The 16046-nt window shown below is 38.3% G+C and overlaps 2 protein-coding genes across 2 annotated transcripts; one reads left to right on the forward strand and one right to left on the reverse strand.

The window, feature by feature from the left end:
* Positions 1-518: 518 nt before the first annotated feature.
* On the forward strand, positions 519-10463 carry gtpbp3 (GTP binding protein 3, mitochondrial). Its single transcript, XM_079482524.1, has 9 exons — positions 519-750; positions 1034-1275; positions 1566-1652; positions 1993-2195; positions 3578-3650; positions 4833-4976; positions 7253-7418; positions 9004-9303; positions 9395-10463. Exons 1-9 carry the CDS (start codon positions 698-700, stop codon positions 9624-9626), a joined length of 1500 nt encoding a protein of 499 aa, XP_079338650.1. The 5' UTR covers positions 519-697; the 3' UTR covers positions 9627-10463.
* plvapb (plasmalemma vesicle associated protein b) lies at positions 10450-14260 on the reverse strand. Its single transcript, XM_079482525.1, has 5 exons — positions 13733-14260; positions 13250-13331; positions 12079-12767; positions 11877-11957; positions 10450-11016 (listed from the first exon to the last, which is right to left on the reverse strand). Exons 1-4 carry the CDS (start codon positions 14114-14116, stop codon positions 11886-11888), a joined length of 1227 nt encoding a protein of 408 aa, XP_079338651.1. The 5' UTR covers positions 14117-14260; the 3' UTR covers positions 10450-11016; positions 11877-11885.
* Between the last annotated feature and the right edge of the window lie 1786 nt (positions 14261-16046).

Below are 16046 nucleotides of genomic sequence, written 5' to 3' on the forward strand. Positions count from 1 at the left end.
AAAGTTATCTCATGTTGGAAGTCAAATATTGTTCTTCCTTTTCGCATTTTACTGCACACAATATGTGTGATCACTTTACATCTGTAATAGTGAAATCATAAAAGAGGTTATAAAACTCAAGGGGTAAATACATCTTTGACATCTTAACCAGAGGTGCTCTTTGTCAACCAAGCATCAACCTCATCACAGCCACACCAACCCTAACAGCAGCCAGACAGGACCCAGTGTTTCGGACTCAAAATGTAACCCCATATCATAAATAGCTCTGCAAACTATCCCATATATGATCAACGATATTTCGCATTTTTTCATAAAACAGTAAAAACAATACCATATCATACGAGACAGTACTTTAACAAACTATATCACCCGTTACGAGAGCTGCATAGATTCCGCAGCTTCCGTTCCGCCCTCTTGTACCTACACGGAAGGTGCTCTATGGCCCACAGAAGGAGGGACTTTTAGTTCGTTGACAGTACAGACAGCCAATAATAATGTCTTATTTTCGCACTTGTAAACACGCGAACCAATCAAATTTAATAACAAACCTTCTGCGTTTCACGTGGAAACGGCATGGCGGTGAGCGGCATGGATGACCGTCAAAACATCAGAGATCTTCAAACTGCACGACAGCAGGATTTTACGCTTTCGACATAAATAAAGCTTGTTGACACGCTCCCTTATCACGTTTAGAAACATGCACTTTATTAGATGTTTGAGAAGAAGTGTCGCTGTCATAACTTCGATAAGGTAAATTATAATTTGTTTATGTCTATTAACTAAAAGCTGTTGAAATGTAAAATATAACTTCATCACTGCGCACTTATATTTATTGTATGTGTATTACTGTATGTTTGTTGATGTGTATTACTCTATGTTTACCTCTTCGGTATCCCATGTTAACATATGTGCAAATATACATTTATTTCTGTATAATTGGCTACTAATATATATACTGGCTCTTATATTTATGTTCAATTACTAAATTCCATGTGTGTGCAAATATGAAACATGCCTTTTTTGTCTTTGGCAGGTCATTTAGAGATAAAAGGCTGTTGTGTTCTGTTGGGTCAGAGGATGACACTGTTTTCGCCCTGTCGTCGGGTCAGGGCAGGTGTGGGGTGGCGGTGGTCCGGGTCAGTGGTCCGGCATCAGCGCTAGCTGTCCGCAGTCTGACTCGGGGTCTGTCTTTAGCTCGCACCGCCAGCCTCCGCAGCATCATACATCCCCAAACCCAAGAGCTTCTGGACCGCGGGCTTGTCCTTTGGTTTCCAGGTTTGATGTCAGGTTTTAAATAGCTAAACCCCATTTATCAAACAAATCAGATTATTTTATACCGTTAAGAATGTCGACAGAAGTGTGGGGATGGTTTGGAACCAGTCTAAGATCATGATGTGTATTTGGGTAACATGTTTTAGTAACACGTAATGTTTAACAGATGATTCACGAATTTACATTTAAATACTTACATGTTTTGTGTATTTACTTTATTGCCTTTTCATTAAATGGTATTGATTTATTGGTAAGAGTTACTAAAATTATCTGACGCTGTCTTGCTCTTTTAGGCCCTCGTAGTTTTACAGGGGAAGACAGCGCTGAGTTTCACATTCATGGGGGTCCTGCTGTTATAAATGGAGTGTTACAAGCACTTGGTATGTCCAGCCTTTACTTTCCCAACTTTATATATTCAATTCAGTTTATATGTTGTTAAATTATATGTTCAGTATCTGCATTGTGCAAAGCAGTTTTATAGAAAATAATTACGCAAGACTGTGATACATCAAAATAATGATATAGAAATAGACAAATCATATAATAATTTATTTCTCTTGGGCATTGAGTACCTTTGGGCAGCAGGTGGCAGTATTTGTCCTGTTCTTAAAAATATCCTGATTTCATCACACCCTGTAGATCAGAGGTTAACAATGATGCAGTTAAAATAAATGTAACTGAATCAAAGTTAAAGTTTCACCTCATGTCGTCTGCGTTCAGGGACATTACCAGGGCTGCGGCCTGCAGAGGCAGGCGAGTTTACCCGACGGGCGTTCTTTGCTGGAAAATTAGACCTTACTGAAGTCGAGGGTCTGGGTGACCTAATTCACGCAGAGACAGAAGCTCAAAGACGACAGGCTCTCCGACAGATGGCGGGAGACCTGGGCCGCATTTATCAAGACTGGAGCGATCGTCTAAAGAGAGTAAGAGGAGCATTGACCAGGACTTGATGTAAATGATTTGTCTTATGATTTATCTAGTCAAAATTAAAGATCAGATTCACATATTTTAATGAGATCGCACAAACCTGTTGAAATAAAAAGCAAATGCTGGTTAGGCATGTTTTGAAGCGAGGTAGCTAGTTTGAGTTGGTTTAAGATGGTCCTTGAATGGTTTAAAATGGTTATATTCTGGTTATGAGCTGGTCCTGAGCTAGCTGCTTGGGACCAGCACATGACCAGCTCAAACAGGGTACCTTGCTTCAAAACATACCTAACCTGCATATGCTGTTTTTTTCAACAGGGAACATTGTGCGCCACAGACAGACGTAGCATGTGCGTGTTGCGAAATATGTTAATGAAAACTAAATTACATTAACATATCGGTTAAAGACATTGTCTGATTTAAATGAACAGAAAAGATCAGGCCAGAAAGTTGTTGGCACTGCAACATATAAGTGTGCATTGTTCAGAGACGTGTATGCTTGATGTTCTTTTAAGGGCTAGAGGTTGATAAAGGGATGCAAGAATTTGAGTGTTAAAATCGAGATTAGAATCCTTGGGCACCATTGCCAAAAAAAAAAAAAAACAGATTAGGTCTGTGGTAAAACTGTCAGTGTATGGCGCACAATTTTTCATGACATAACATTACACAGGTAATTGGGTATACAGATTCACATCACACAGAATACGACTCGGTGATAGGAAGAGTCCGGTTTCTTTCTGGCATGAGGCTGAATTGGCTGTTAATATGAATTGGCTGGCAAGAGGAACACTTGTGTGTTTATGATGAGAAGGGTTATTCTTTTTATTTGAGGTCTTTTATATAAATCCAGCAATCACGGCTGGATTGGCCATCTGATACAGCTTGTGTGTCATCCATTGTTTGTGTGTGAGAGCGTGCTGATTGCTCGAGTCGCTGAGGAGCAGAGAACAGGAGACAGGAAATCCTGAGCAGAGTGTATGCCAAGCTGTCATCGCTCCGAGGAGGCGTGATGCAGGCTCATAAAATAATCATTTCTTTGAGAAAAGTAGGATAGATTAGCAAAGAAAAGATAATAAGGGCTTCTGAAAGATACAAATCATTTTTTGTTGTTTGGCTTGCATTCATTATGCATTCTATTGAATGGATAGTACCACAATGCAGAAGTTGTCGAAAAAAAGAGTAAAGAAGAAGAGATCTTTTCAGTTTATACATCCATAAACAACTGGAAAATTGTCATTTCTGAAATATAAATATACATGATTTATTATTAATATAAATACATTCAGTGGAGTGGATCTTCACAAAGCATCTCTTAGCTTAGACATTTTTACATTTTGGTGAATGATGATCAATTTGTTGTTGTGGTGTGTTTGTCCTTCAGTGCTTGGCACATGTTGAAGCATTCATCGACTTCAGTGAGGATGAACTCATAGAGGACGGGATCTTAAATGACGGTATGTCTCCTCGTACTCATCAGTAATAGCACTGAATGATTCCCACAAAAAGTAAAGAATTATTTTTGTATCAAATTGTACAGAAAACTAAATCTAGTCAAATGAAAGTGATACTTCACCCCAAAATGAAAAATCTTTCATCATTTACTCACCCTCAGATTGTTTCTAACCTGTGTAAATGTCTTTGTTCTGTTGAACGCAAAGAAAGATATTTGGACGCCTGTCCTGGGACATCATCCGATAACCATAGTAGAAAAGAAATTTTGTATATATATTGTATTTTTTGTTCGATTTAACCGAGAATTCAATATTTTGAAGAATGTAGGAAAACAAACGTCTCTGGGGCACTTTTGACTACCATTTAATTTGTCCTACTATGGTAGTTAATGATGTTCCAGAACTGAAAATTGCAAACATTCTTCCAAAATCCAGAACAAAGACATTTATTTTCATTTAGGTATGAAAATACATTAGTTTAAAGAATTTTCATTTTTGGATGAACTATCCCTTTAAATCTACGTAAGACCTGTTGCAAAGCATGGTCATTCCGCCCTACATCAGTTTCTTTTGGTTTAAGGAGCTTGCATGCAGGAATTTTTTGTCATCAGTGCTGTCTGATGTCGTGTTTGTTTAATGCCCCTGCCATCAGATGACCCATTTTAGGCCAGATGTTTGGGTGTTAGAAATTAAAATCTGTTTCTTTTGGGAATTGAGGGATTTCATTGTGCGTCAAGGAACAAGTTTGTCACGGTCATCTACTTCCTCTGAAAATTACAGAATTTTAGGTCATGCAAAATAGTGCTCCCTTAATACTGACATGCCAGCATGTAAAAAAAGCTGAACGTTTAGATTTTGAGGTGAATTTGCCTAAATGGACAGTTCACCACTCTTTTTTCAATATAACAAAAAAAAGATATTTTGAGAAATGTCTCAGTGGGTTTGTGTCCTCGTCCATGACGGTCAATGCTGTTTGGTGACCAACATTCTTCAACATATATCTTTTCGTGTTGTGCAGAAAAATAATAATACAGGTTTGGAATGACATGAGGGTAAAAATTGAAAGAATTTTCATTTTTTTTATTGAAGTGATACTCCATCTCAATGTAAGCACTGCATTTTAGTTTACAAAATGTAAAATGTTGATATAAATGTGTATTGAGCTGTAGTTTTTTTGTGCACTAGTGGATGCAGGTGTTCATCAGCTTCTGACAGAGATGGGAAATCACCTGTCAGATCAGCGCAGAGGAGAGCGTCTGCGCAGCGGTGTTCAGGTGGTCATTGCTGGAAGCACCAACGCAGGGAAGAGCAGCCTGCTCAACATGCTCAGTAAGATCTAACCTGTGTACTGTCATCAAACATTAGATTTAACAAAAAATGTTAGATGTGCTTTATAGTGTTTCTTCAAGATTTTGGGGGGTTGACAGAACAGTATTGAGCACTTCTTGAAAGGCCTTTTGAAATACTGGGTTGTGATTCTGCTGTCTGATAGTTTGTCAAATGAGTGTATATTTGACTATTTTGGAACTGGAAGCTGGAACGCTGAACGTTTTGTGGTGTGCCGTCTTGTATAGTGTCAATTCAGCTACAAATGGAGATAAAATAATGCTGAATGCTACAGTCTGAATTAGATTGAATTTATTTTTCCCTTGTGGATTGAGTGTAATGACATACAGCATAAAATATTTGAAAATGTCAGTTTTATAAACTACTGCCGGAAGTTCACACAAAGAGCACTTGAACGAAACTGGCCTCTTCCTTCCAACGCACATGTGGAAATATAGTTTAATACCTGAATGTATAAGAACAGCAGAAAATAGAACTTGTCCAGAGTTCAACGGTGAAATCATTTGTCAAAGTTTCATCTGCAGAACGGAGCACTGGTGTATTGTGCTGATATATGCACAGCTATTTTGGTTCGGTGCTTGGCAGCAGTTCAGGAGAGTAAAAGACATACGTTTGCAAAAGTTTGGTGTTTTACTCAAGTTATTCGGTTCTTGATCATAGCTGACATGCTATGAAATGAAATGAAACTTCGTACATCATTTATTCACCCTCATGTCATCTCAAACCTGTATGACTTTCTTTATGCTTCAGAAGTTTTGGTAACCGAACAACATTGACCCCCACTGACTTCTGCACAAAACCACTGAGACATTTCTCAAAATATCTTCTCTTGTACTTCACAATGAGGGTGAATTAATGAGAACAGAAAGAATTTTTGGGGTACCATATCCTCCTTAAGTCTTCCTTTTGTAGTAAATTAAACATGCAAGTTTATATATTTATCAATTATTTCTTTTGAATTTTGAATATCTATGTACAGATACATGAAAGTAAGAACTTGAGGGGTTGCTGTTGGCTCTGACCTACAGTAACAGCGGTCTTTGCTCTCTTTTCTTTTGTTTTTAGGTGTTATTTTAGGCTCCATATTTACAGAGATGTTTCCTAAAGATATATTCACCAAAAAAGAAAACAACATGTTAACATGCCTGCCATAGTATGTACTTAATTACTGTAGCGATTTGTCTTAAGCCAGGATGTGAACTTTGTGTTGTTTTTGTGTGCTTGCAATCACAACACCTTAAATATAGTAAAGGATTTGCCCAATCCTATAGAGAAGAGAGCTGGCAGTGAGGGGTCTTATAGTGCCTGTCTTCCTGTGTTATACATACACAGCCTTATTTATGTTTCCTTACATCTCTAATGTGTTGACTTTCCACTGGTTATTCTCTCTGGCCTCCTCCTCGAGATGTGAAAGTACAAGAACAAAATGTCTCATGGCCCCAAAAAAACTCAAAATCAAAAATGAATTAGTTGAATGTATACGTTTGTAATAGTTAGTAACTTAGTGTATATATATATATATATAAACAGTTATATATCATTTGAATTGAGTGAAATTTTTACATCTCCTTTGAAATCTGTAAATTTTTAAATCTAATTTTAAATTTGTACATTTTATTGACTGTACATTTTTTAAATCAAAATTTTATTGACTGTACATTTTTTAAATCAAAATTTTATTGACTGTACATTTTTTAAATCAAAATTTTATTGACTGTACATTTTTAAATCTAATTATAAATCTGTAAATTCTATTGACTGTAAATTTTAACATCTCATTTTAAATCTGTAAATTATTTTGACTATAATTTTTAAAATCTCATTTAAAATATGTACATTTTCATAGACTATTCTATACATTTTATTGACCACAAAACCTTTATTAATTAAATTCAGTTTGAATGTGTTTTAATTCCTCAGCATTTTTGTTCTTAAAGAGATTTATTTGATCATTATTTTTTCTTATATCATTTCAAACCTGTGTGACTTTGTTGCAAAGTACTGAAGAAATGTCAGAAAAGCGTCATAAAGCATCATAGTCAATATGACATATCAAATGCGACCTTAACATCATATGTGACCTTAGCATCTGCACACAAGCACAAGAACGATGGACCAAGAGTTCTCATTTTTATAAAAAAAAATCCAGAATAAACAAGATTTTAGAAAACTATTGGATATGTACTTTAAAAACAAATGTCATCATCATGATTATAACCGTCTGTTGACTAATCTGGGCATCTTCTGTCATCCTGTAGCTCAGCGTCCCGCTGCCATAGTGTCTCCTACAGCAGGCACCACCAGAGATGTGGTGGAGGTTCCTCTAGACATCGGGGGCTATCCTGTGCTGCTGAGCGACACGGCAGGTCTGCGGGACACTACAGACAGTGTGGAGCAGGAGGGCGTCCGGCGCGCCAGGCAGAGGTGGGTATTTAGGGATGCGTGTGGGAAAAGCAAAGGAGAATAAACAGTGAAGCGTTTTTTGCTTACATTCTGACATTGCCATCCTAAAAATGACCCTCAGAGAGGAAATATCTCTCTAGATTTTTCTGTATTGAGGAAGCGATATGTTTGTTCACAGATTTAGATCTAGGTGCGTCTAAAGATGATGAATAAACATAAACGGATATACAACATGCACATGCTAAATAATATTTATAGAAAAACTATAGTTTGATGTGCTCTCTTATCTTCAGTTCATCCCGCTCATTTTCTATAGGGTTTAGGTCAGGGATCTAGATTTTTGCCTTCAGTGACACATTTTTTGTTGATTTGGATGTTTGTTTTGAACCAGTGTGCTGATGGAAGATCTAACCACGACCCATTATAATATATTTCTATAAGAGCAAGTCGGGTTTAGATTTTTATATCTGTTGGTATTTGATATAGAACATGAAGCCATGCATCTGAACAAGATCTACAGAATCTCTGGTATAAAAGTAGGTCCACAGCAATAAAGATCTGACAGCATTTTTAACTTTGGACATGGGCATGTTTTATATGGCCATAGACCCCAGTCCTGCTTGAAGTTCCAGTATGGCAGATTAATATGGTGGAGTTTGTTTTTGCATTAAAGAAGAAGATTTGTTTCTTGAACAGTGTCCCAAAATACTCAAAATACTCACCTCGCATTGACACAATATAGACACACATCCTGTTTCAAGCAGATTTTCAACATCTCCAGTCCATTAAAACTACTTGATCAATGCAATGATGTTGACATTTTATGATCGTTTTAACTATTTCCTTAAAGCCATTTTGTATTTTGTGTAGCTCAACAATCTTTTGCTTCACATCAGAACTATATTCTTTGGTTTTGCCCATTGTGATGAATGATTAAGGGGGTTTGTGTTATTTATTCTCCTGTGAAACAAGAAGTCACGACTGGACAACATCATGTTTCTAGTCACCTTGGTGCTCAGAAAAAGTAAATATCAATGGGAGATATTTAACTCATACGAATTTCTAGTGGTGCAAATCATTGTGACCAGGGTGTATTAGAGAACATGTTTTATGTGATTTTCCCCCGACTTCAAATTGCTTAACTATACAATAAAATGTTGGTATTTTGTAGATTTTTTTAAATAAAAGATCAAAACGAGAAACAAAGCAGATTTATTTTTACAGCCTTCTTTGGTCATATTTACTAAAGGTGCTAATAATAGGCGCTGTTCAGTGTTTAACATGAACACAAAATATACCGAGCGGTTGTTCTGATATAACTACACCTGTGTTTTTACCCTAGCACAACACTTAGAAATGTGAATTTAGTTCTGAAAAAGGTCCTCTCATCATTTTTGTCCGAATGACAGTTTGATTAATATTAGTCAAGTTACGCAATAAAATTCCCACATCTTTATTGTGTGACTTAAGTGTCCAAAGAGTGGACAGTTCAGGGAGTGGTCACACGTCTTTTGTTAGTGTTGTTTCTGTGAGGTCAAATGTCATCAGATGTTTGATCGGCCTCAGGAAACAGGTTTAAGAAATGACCATCCGCTGTTGTCCGCAGGGTGGAGCAGGCAGATCTCACTCTAGCGGTCGTCGACTTGACGCAACTTCCCTCGGAGCCTCGTCTGGTGACCGTTTTCCTCAGAGGACACTTGAGGAGTATCCTGGAGCAAACATCAGACAGGCAGCAGTGTATCCCGATCCTCAACAAAAGTGACCTCATCTCCACTGAGCAAAAGCACAGCATCCAAGCCGTGCTCGAGAAGGAGGGAGATGTTGCTTGCGTCTGTTTTTTGTCATGCCATACTAGAGATGGGCTGGAGGAACTTCTGACTGTATTACAGGATAGATTGAAGACATTGTGAGTTGTACATAGCAACCCCGGAAAACATATGTTAGACGGATTGTAATTTTACATTTATGACACATTCCTCCATTTTCTTCCATCTAAGGTGTGGTGATCCATTGGCTGGCAGCCCAAGTCTGACTCAGACACGTCACAGGACTCACCTACAGAAGTGCACAGAGGCATTACATCAGTATCGTCAGTACAGAGATGTAGATCTGGTGCTGGCGGCAGAAGGCCTCCGTCTCGGTCTTTCCAGTCTGGGAAGGATCACCGGTAGAATTGGTGTCGAGGAAATTCTGGATGTGATTTTCAGAGACTTTTGTATTGGGAAATAGAGGAGGTTTAGTATGAATGTCAACGGCTGCTCAATCTTGCATTGTTTATCTGGCAAATCTGACCATTTACAACTTGCAAACAGTCAACATAAGACTCTTTATTGCAAATGGGAGGCATAATGTCACATCTCAGCCTTTCTCCAAAAACAATCAAATTTCCTCCCACTGTCCCTATTCAATACTATGACTTCACACCAACCTTGGCATGAGGAGACCTTATTTGTTTCGAAACAGACTGTGGTGACGTTCTCATCAAACTGAGTGTTCTCCCCTGTCTGCTGTACAGCCCGTGTAGGAAGGGAGATTTTCAGAAACGCTCCCCACACGGCTCTTTGTTCTGCTGTCAATCGCACATTCATTTAAATATTTATGTGAGTTTGTTGCTGAACTCTTCACCCGTTTGACGTATCGGGGGGAGGCACTGCTCGCTGCGTGCTGTACACTTCTGGCTTCCTTTCATTCATGATGCTGTTATTTCTGCTGATTAAAGGTTAAAAGGGTTCATAAATCTCCATGGCCTTTGGTGTACTGCAATGAGGTCGGAGAAGAGGCCATCATGTTTAGGTAGAACAGCCTTGGGTCATGCAAAATCTGTTAGAATGTTAATATAGTTATGATTGGATTCATTTTTAGAAATTAAAAAATTCGTAAATTGAAGAGATCCAAGGTTTGTGCATCGTGTATTTTAATATAAAACAAATTCACGTTAAGCACTAATTGTAGAGCATATTTTTGAGTTAATGCTTTAGTTATTTTGTAGAATTGCTTGTACTAATTTGTAAATCTAATATTAATTGTTACAGCAGTCAAGTTGGCAGCACATACTGATAAAAACTCGATTTCATATTTATTTCAAGACACAGATCAACATATGAAGTAACAAGTAAACAGTCAAACGATTAAAACAAAACATCAGGACGATCTATAAATGGCTTTAACATGTAATTGCTGTAACAATTTGACATTTGTAAAGAATATTATTTACATACAGATCGATTACTTAGAGGGATACTTCATCAAAAATGAAGATTCTGTCATCATTTACTCACCGTCGAGTTGCTGGATAGAACAAAGAAATGTATACAGATTAGGAACAACTCGAAGGTGAGTAAATGATGACAGAATATTCATTTTTTAAGTGATGTATCCCCTTAACATTGTATCATGAGGCTCACGTTTCTAGCTGTGCTTACTCAAACTCAAACAGCCAAATATAGTACTTCACAGCTCATGACACTTAAATATAACTACACAATGAACAAAACGTTTCAGTGACATTATTTACAGTTGACATCAAAGGCTCAAAATCAGGAAAGTCAAGTGGAAGAGATTCATAGATGGTCCAAAGTCTGGACTGCAGTTTCAGATCATTCGCTTCTCCACACCCACCCTGTGGAAGAGAAGATAAAAACACAATTAACTACCATAGTAGGAAGAATTGCTTCATACATTTCTTAGTTCTGGTGAACACAAAATAAGATATTTTGAAGAATGTAGGACAGCAAACAGTTCTGGGGCACGAGTCGATGGTGGCCAAGAACTGTCTGGTTATAAACATTCTTCCAAATATCTTTCTCTGTGTTCATCACAACAAAGAAATGTATACAGATTAGGAACAACTCGAGGGAGAGTAAATGACGACTGTCCCTTTAAAGATGGGGTAGCATGCTATGTCATGCATTCTGACTTCTTTACACTGTTAAGCATGCTGGCGTGGCGTCTAATGCTTAACATGGACAACTTGTTAAAAAATGAGTTGATACACTCCCTCAGAACTCCAACTTGTTTCGGAAAGTTTTTGTGTTGAAAGTCGAGAAAAGTGAGAGTGGTCAATAGTTAGTTTGTTCACTGCATTTCTGCAGTGATGCATATTATATAATCGGTAGGTATAACGCTGTTTTCAGTTTGATACTGATAGATGGCGCGGCCCCAGTGCTAAAAGATGCCAGACATGAACCGCACGCGGTAAGTGAAACAAAGTCATATGTCTGCATTTTGTTGGCCATTGGCGCGTACGTCTAGTGAAAGCATAGTTCACCTGAAAATACAATTTCAGTAATTTTTTACTCGCCCTTGTTCCAAACCTGTATAATTTCTTTGGTGTGATGAACACAGAGGAAGATATTTAGAAGAATGTCGGTAACCAAACAGACTTCAGATGAGCTTTTTTGTGTTGTTTTTAGAGTGCTTCAGATTGATCACTTTCTGTAGGCCATAGTGGTGCTTTATAAATAGAAATTGATAATTTACCTTCAACATTTAGTGACCTCTAGATTGTGTGGAGGGCGGGAGGCCGGCTGAACTAGGAGCTTGAAGACCAACAGGTCTGGGCTACACAAGCAAAGAACAATATTCCACATTAGCACAAACCACATCATCAAAACATGGCATCCTTGCCTCTAATTTTCTGTTCTTTTAACTTGTTCTTCATAGTTGCTTTTTATTCCTTTACCTGTTGTACGCAGCCCTTTTGCATTGTTATGATGGTGGCATCCTTCAAAGACAGCTGTGTGTCCAGCAGATCTTTGGACTCTCTCAGTCTGGTTTGCTCTCTGAGCAGCTGCTCCAGTTGTTTATCAAACGTCTGCTGGGCGTCTTGCAAACGTTTGCTGCTCCCCGCCGCGTCTTCCTTCCGACCCGCCACGCACGCACTCAGTTCCGCATTCAGACGCGTGTTCTGTACCTCCATTTGGCTGCTCTGGATCTGAATGGCCGAGACCTTCTCACCCACCCTGTCGAGGTAGCTCTGAAACTTGTCCTCCACCTGCCGGGAGAGGCTGGTGCAGTTAGAACGAATTCTCTCGATCTGTTCGTGCTGTTTCTGGCAGGTGAGGTGAAAGGTGAGCGAGTGTGGGAAGAAGTTGTCGATCTTGGTGAGGAAGGCGCTGGTGACCGTCTGGATGCCTTGCAGGGATTCAGCGAAGTCTTCTTTGCATTTTTTGGTGTAGACATCGAGCTGGGATTTTTGTTCGATGTTGTCCTGTCTCAGTTGGATGACTGTGCCGTGGTGGTCATTTTTGTCCCGTACTGCGTTGTCCAGTTCTGCTCTAAGGTACTGGACTGTCTGACTGAAGTTGCTTTGAAGGATTATATAAAGAGCTTTCTGTTGTTCCAGAATATTTTGCATGTTCCTTAAATCACCTGGGGAGAGAAAATTGAGTCAGTGCTACAGCAAGATGTTTCAGATTTAGTATGTAGGCCTATGGGTGAGTTAAAGGGGTACACCCAAAAAATCATCATCCTCATGTCATTTCGAACCTGTAAGACTTTTCTTTTTTGCAGAACGCAAAAGAAGATATTTTGAAGAATGTTGGTAACCAAACAATGTTCACTTCTGTTGTATGAACACAAAACCAATGCAAGTCAATGGGTATGATTGCTGTTCGGTTTCCACCTTTTTTTCAAAATATCTTCTTTTGTGTTCTGCAGAAGAAAGAAAGCCATGAAATAGTAAATGATGACAGAATTTTCATTTTTGGGTGAACTATCCCGTTAATGATTAAGTTGGTTTGATGTTCTTTGATGCTCTTCCAGTTTGTTCACTGTACTAAACAAGCAAAAATCTGCAAAAACACCTACGTCTGGTTTTAGATGTTAATTTATTCGTCGAGAAATGCACTCACCACTTTGAGGATTACAGGGTGGACATGCGACTGGAGTATTTCGAGTAGTTGCAAGTTTCATTTTATTAAGTTCACATTGAGCCTGTAAAATATCAAATTAAATGTGTTTAAGATACGTGCATTTTGTCTCAGATTGAAATCCTTAGCAATAATTCACCAGTTTTAGTATTTTATGAAATACTGTCAGGACTATGTTTTATCCCCAGCTCAAAAGAAATAAAATTAAATTAAACACATTTTACCTACATTCTATAACAGAACAAAAAAACATTGTAATGTAAACATTGGCACATGTTGCCCCAACGTTTGCAGATAACCCAATTAAAATTTTTACTGAAGCACAGTAAAAAGTTAAAATTGAAAAAAGGTATTGCTATTAAAAAATATCATTAAGCAAAAATCTAAATTCCAAAAAAAGATGTTGGAGTGAAATACACCCCTGTCATGTTTATGAGAATCACGCATAAGCAAATAAAAACTTACAAGGTTCTTCTGCACATTTTTGATGTTAGTTGCCGACATGTTCAGGTCATTTCTAAGTTTTGCTATTTCTTTGTCCGCTGCATCTTTTTCTCCTGTCTTTGCTTTGAGGGCACCGGCGAGGTCAGCTTTCTCTTTTCTGAGTTTGGTATTGTCTGAGGACAGTTTGTTGAAGGCCAGTTCCAGCTCTTCGACTCTCTTCTCCTCCGCCGTCTTCTCCGGCTGGCCGTAAACAAGAAACAGCACCAGACTGGCAATGATGAGGGACTGGATCAGAGAAGAGAAGAAAAACACAATCCTCATGTAGTAGCCACAACTTTTGCCTTTGGCTTTGTGCTTCTGTTTGGCCTCCAGACCAAACGTCGCTCTGGAGTAGCTGTTGTACATGTCTGCAGTCCAATGTTGAGTGAGAAAACGACTCGGAAACCCCAGAAACTACGGTGTGCTTATTATGACAATGGTCAGGGGGTTTCGAAAATATTCTACGGTGACCGTCACACTTGTGCGGTTGAAGGCATGTCAACAGTTCTAGCAGAACGTGGGGCGGTAGCTGTATTTATAAACGTGAGGACACACTTCCCACTGCTCGGCACTTTCCGGGTCCTCCCCGGGAAAGCTCTAGAGGTTATACTTGATGCATTCTGGCCTTACGGAGATCTCCGGAGATAAACAAACCAGAGCTTCTCCTTCTCAGTTGACCCATATCTGTTCAATAAATATTAAAAACACAGCTCTAAAAAATAACAAGATCATATTGTCTCCATCATCCATCATCATGAGATGTTCCCTAGAATGAAGATCTCTCATGTTTTAATGTAAATGAACTTTGTATCTGCTGTCATTTGGGAATCATTTCATCCTATGGATTCCAAGATAAACAATGTTTCCTGCAAACGACAAAAGCAGAAACTTCCTGGATCACATCAGATACGTAAACACACATGATCCAAACAACCTATTTGACATTGTTTCCTGCAGAGACTATCGCTAGAATCGGAGGAACAACAATGGTGACACGTCATCCTTCACGCAGGAATGAATAACAAACACTCCCAGAAGTGCAGGGGCCGGCAGCACGTTTGATCCCGGGCCGGAGATGACGCTCGTTTCTCAGTCGTGTCTGGGAGAGTGTGAAAAGAGACCATAAAGAAAGTCAGGGGTTTTCCTGCAGGCCATTGTCCACTTGCCAAGCCAACCTCAGCGGAAAGTTGAATTTATGGGGGGTATTGAAAATGACTGAAACGTTCTTGCAGAATCCGCTCGCGGATTGCAGATGAGCTTTAAGACAAAAACAGGAAGCTGAATTGACAAAGCGCACATAAGGCAAAAGATTTGTCAAATTTGCTCAGGTCTGCATCATGTTTGGCAGAGTGTGCCCCCTTTAGCCAAACAATAAAGGGGAATGGATACTTGAAGGGATAGTTCTGGTTTGTCATTCAAAATCTGTATATGACTGTTTTTTTCTGCGGAACACAAAAATATGTTTTTCATTTACAGATTTTGAACGACAAAACATCAATTTTATTTTTAGGTGAAAGAAAGTCATACAGGCTTGGAATGACACAATGAATACATACTATAAATATGTTGAACTATTGTGTATTTCAGAGGAAAAAAAATGTGATATGGATTTGGATTTGAGGGTGCATACAATTATTATTAGATTTTTTCACCCAAGTTAAAGCATTCAATGTGCATGTACAGGGACGTGCAGAGACATTTTGGGGGCAGGGGCTCAAGTGGATAAAAGGCCTTTTTTTTAATGTTTTCTAAACACAATGTTTAATATATTGAATCAACTTTTTTTTTAAATCCCTCACACCGACCCATTTGATTCATGTTGTTTTATTTTTCAACAGATATCTACAAAATAATCAGTTCACATAGAGACCATGGTCTTCTTTATAATTCACTAATTTTATCACAAGAACAGGCAACAACAAAGGAAATTAGTTTATTTTGCACAAGCCAATAAACGGTTTTAATTATTTTGGTGTTATTGGGACACCAACCATGACCTTGACATTAAACTGAATAAGCTCATTTGTTATTTTACAGGACAAAAACCTTCAAACACACTGCAAAAACATGATTCACAAAATTCAGCAGCTTAACTAATTATTATTATTAACATTATTATTGTTGTTATAATTACACTTACTGTATCACACACACACTGATGGTGACAAGATCTTTGTTTCACATTTGAGGAAGGGCTGTTTAGATCTATCAGCATACACAACATATAAATTAGATAGTTATTAGACGAAGAGTCTTGACATCAAACTTATCAAGCTATTGTTTAAGGCAGGACACT

This window comes from Barbatula barbatula, assembly GCF_947034865.1.
Source record: "Barbatula barbatula genome assembly, chromosome: 20".
Taxonomy (NCBI): domain Eukaryota; kingdom Metazoa; phylum Chordata; class Actinopteri; order Cypriniformes; family Nemacheilidae; genus Barbatula; species Barbatula barbatula.

Bases quoted from the DNA above. Each gene is read 5' to 3' on its own strand.
- plvapb (XM_079482525.1), bottom strand. From the start codon at position 14,116: ATGTACAACAGCTACTCCAGAGCGACGTTTGGTCTGGAGGCCAAACAG. The intron at 12,768-13,249 runs GTGAGTGCATTT...TTCTCTCCCCAG, and splicing joins ACCCTGTAATCCTCAAAGTG to GTGATTTAAGGAACATGCAA. The intron at 11,958-12,078 runs GTAAAGGAATAA...TTGCTTGTGTAG, and splicing joins AAAAGGGCTGCGTACAACAG to CCCAGACCTGTTGGTCTTCA.
- gtpbp3 (XM_079482524.1), top strand. From the start codon at position 698: ATGCACTTTATTAGATGTTTGAGAAGAAGTGTCGCTGTCATAACTTCG. The intron at 2,196-3,577 runs GTAAGAGGAGCA...TTTGTCCTTCAG, and splicing joins GGAGCGATCGTCTAAAGAGA to TGCTTGGCACATGTTGAAGC. The intron at 4,977-7,252 runs GTAAGATCTAAC...GTCATCCTGTAG, and splicing joins CAGCCTGCTCAACATGCTCA to CTCAGCGTCCCGCTGCCATA.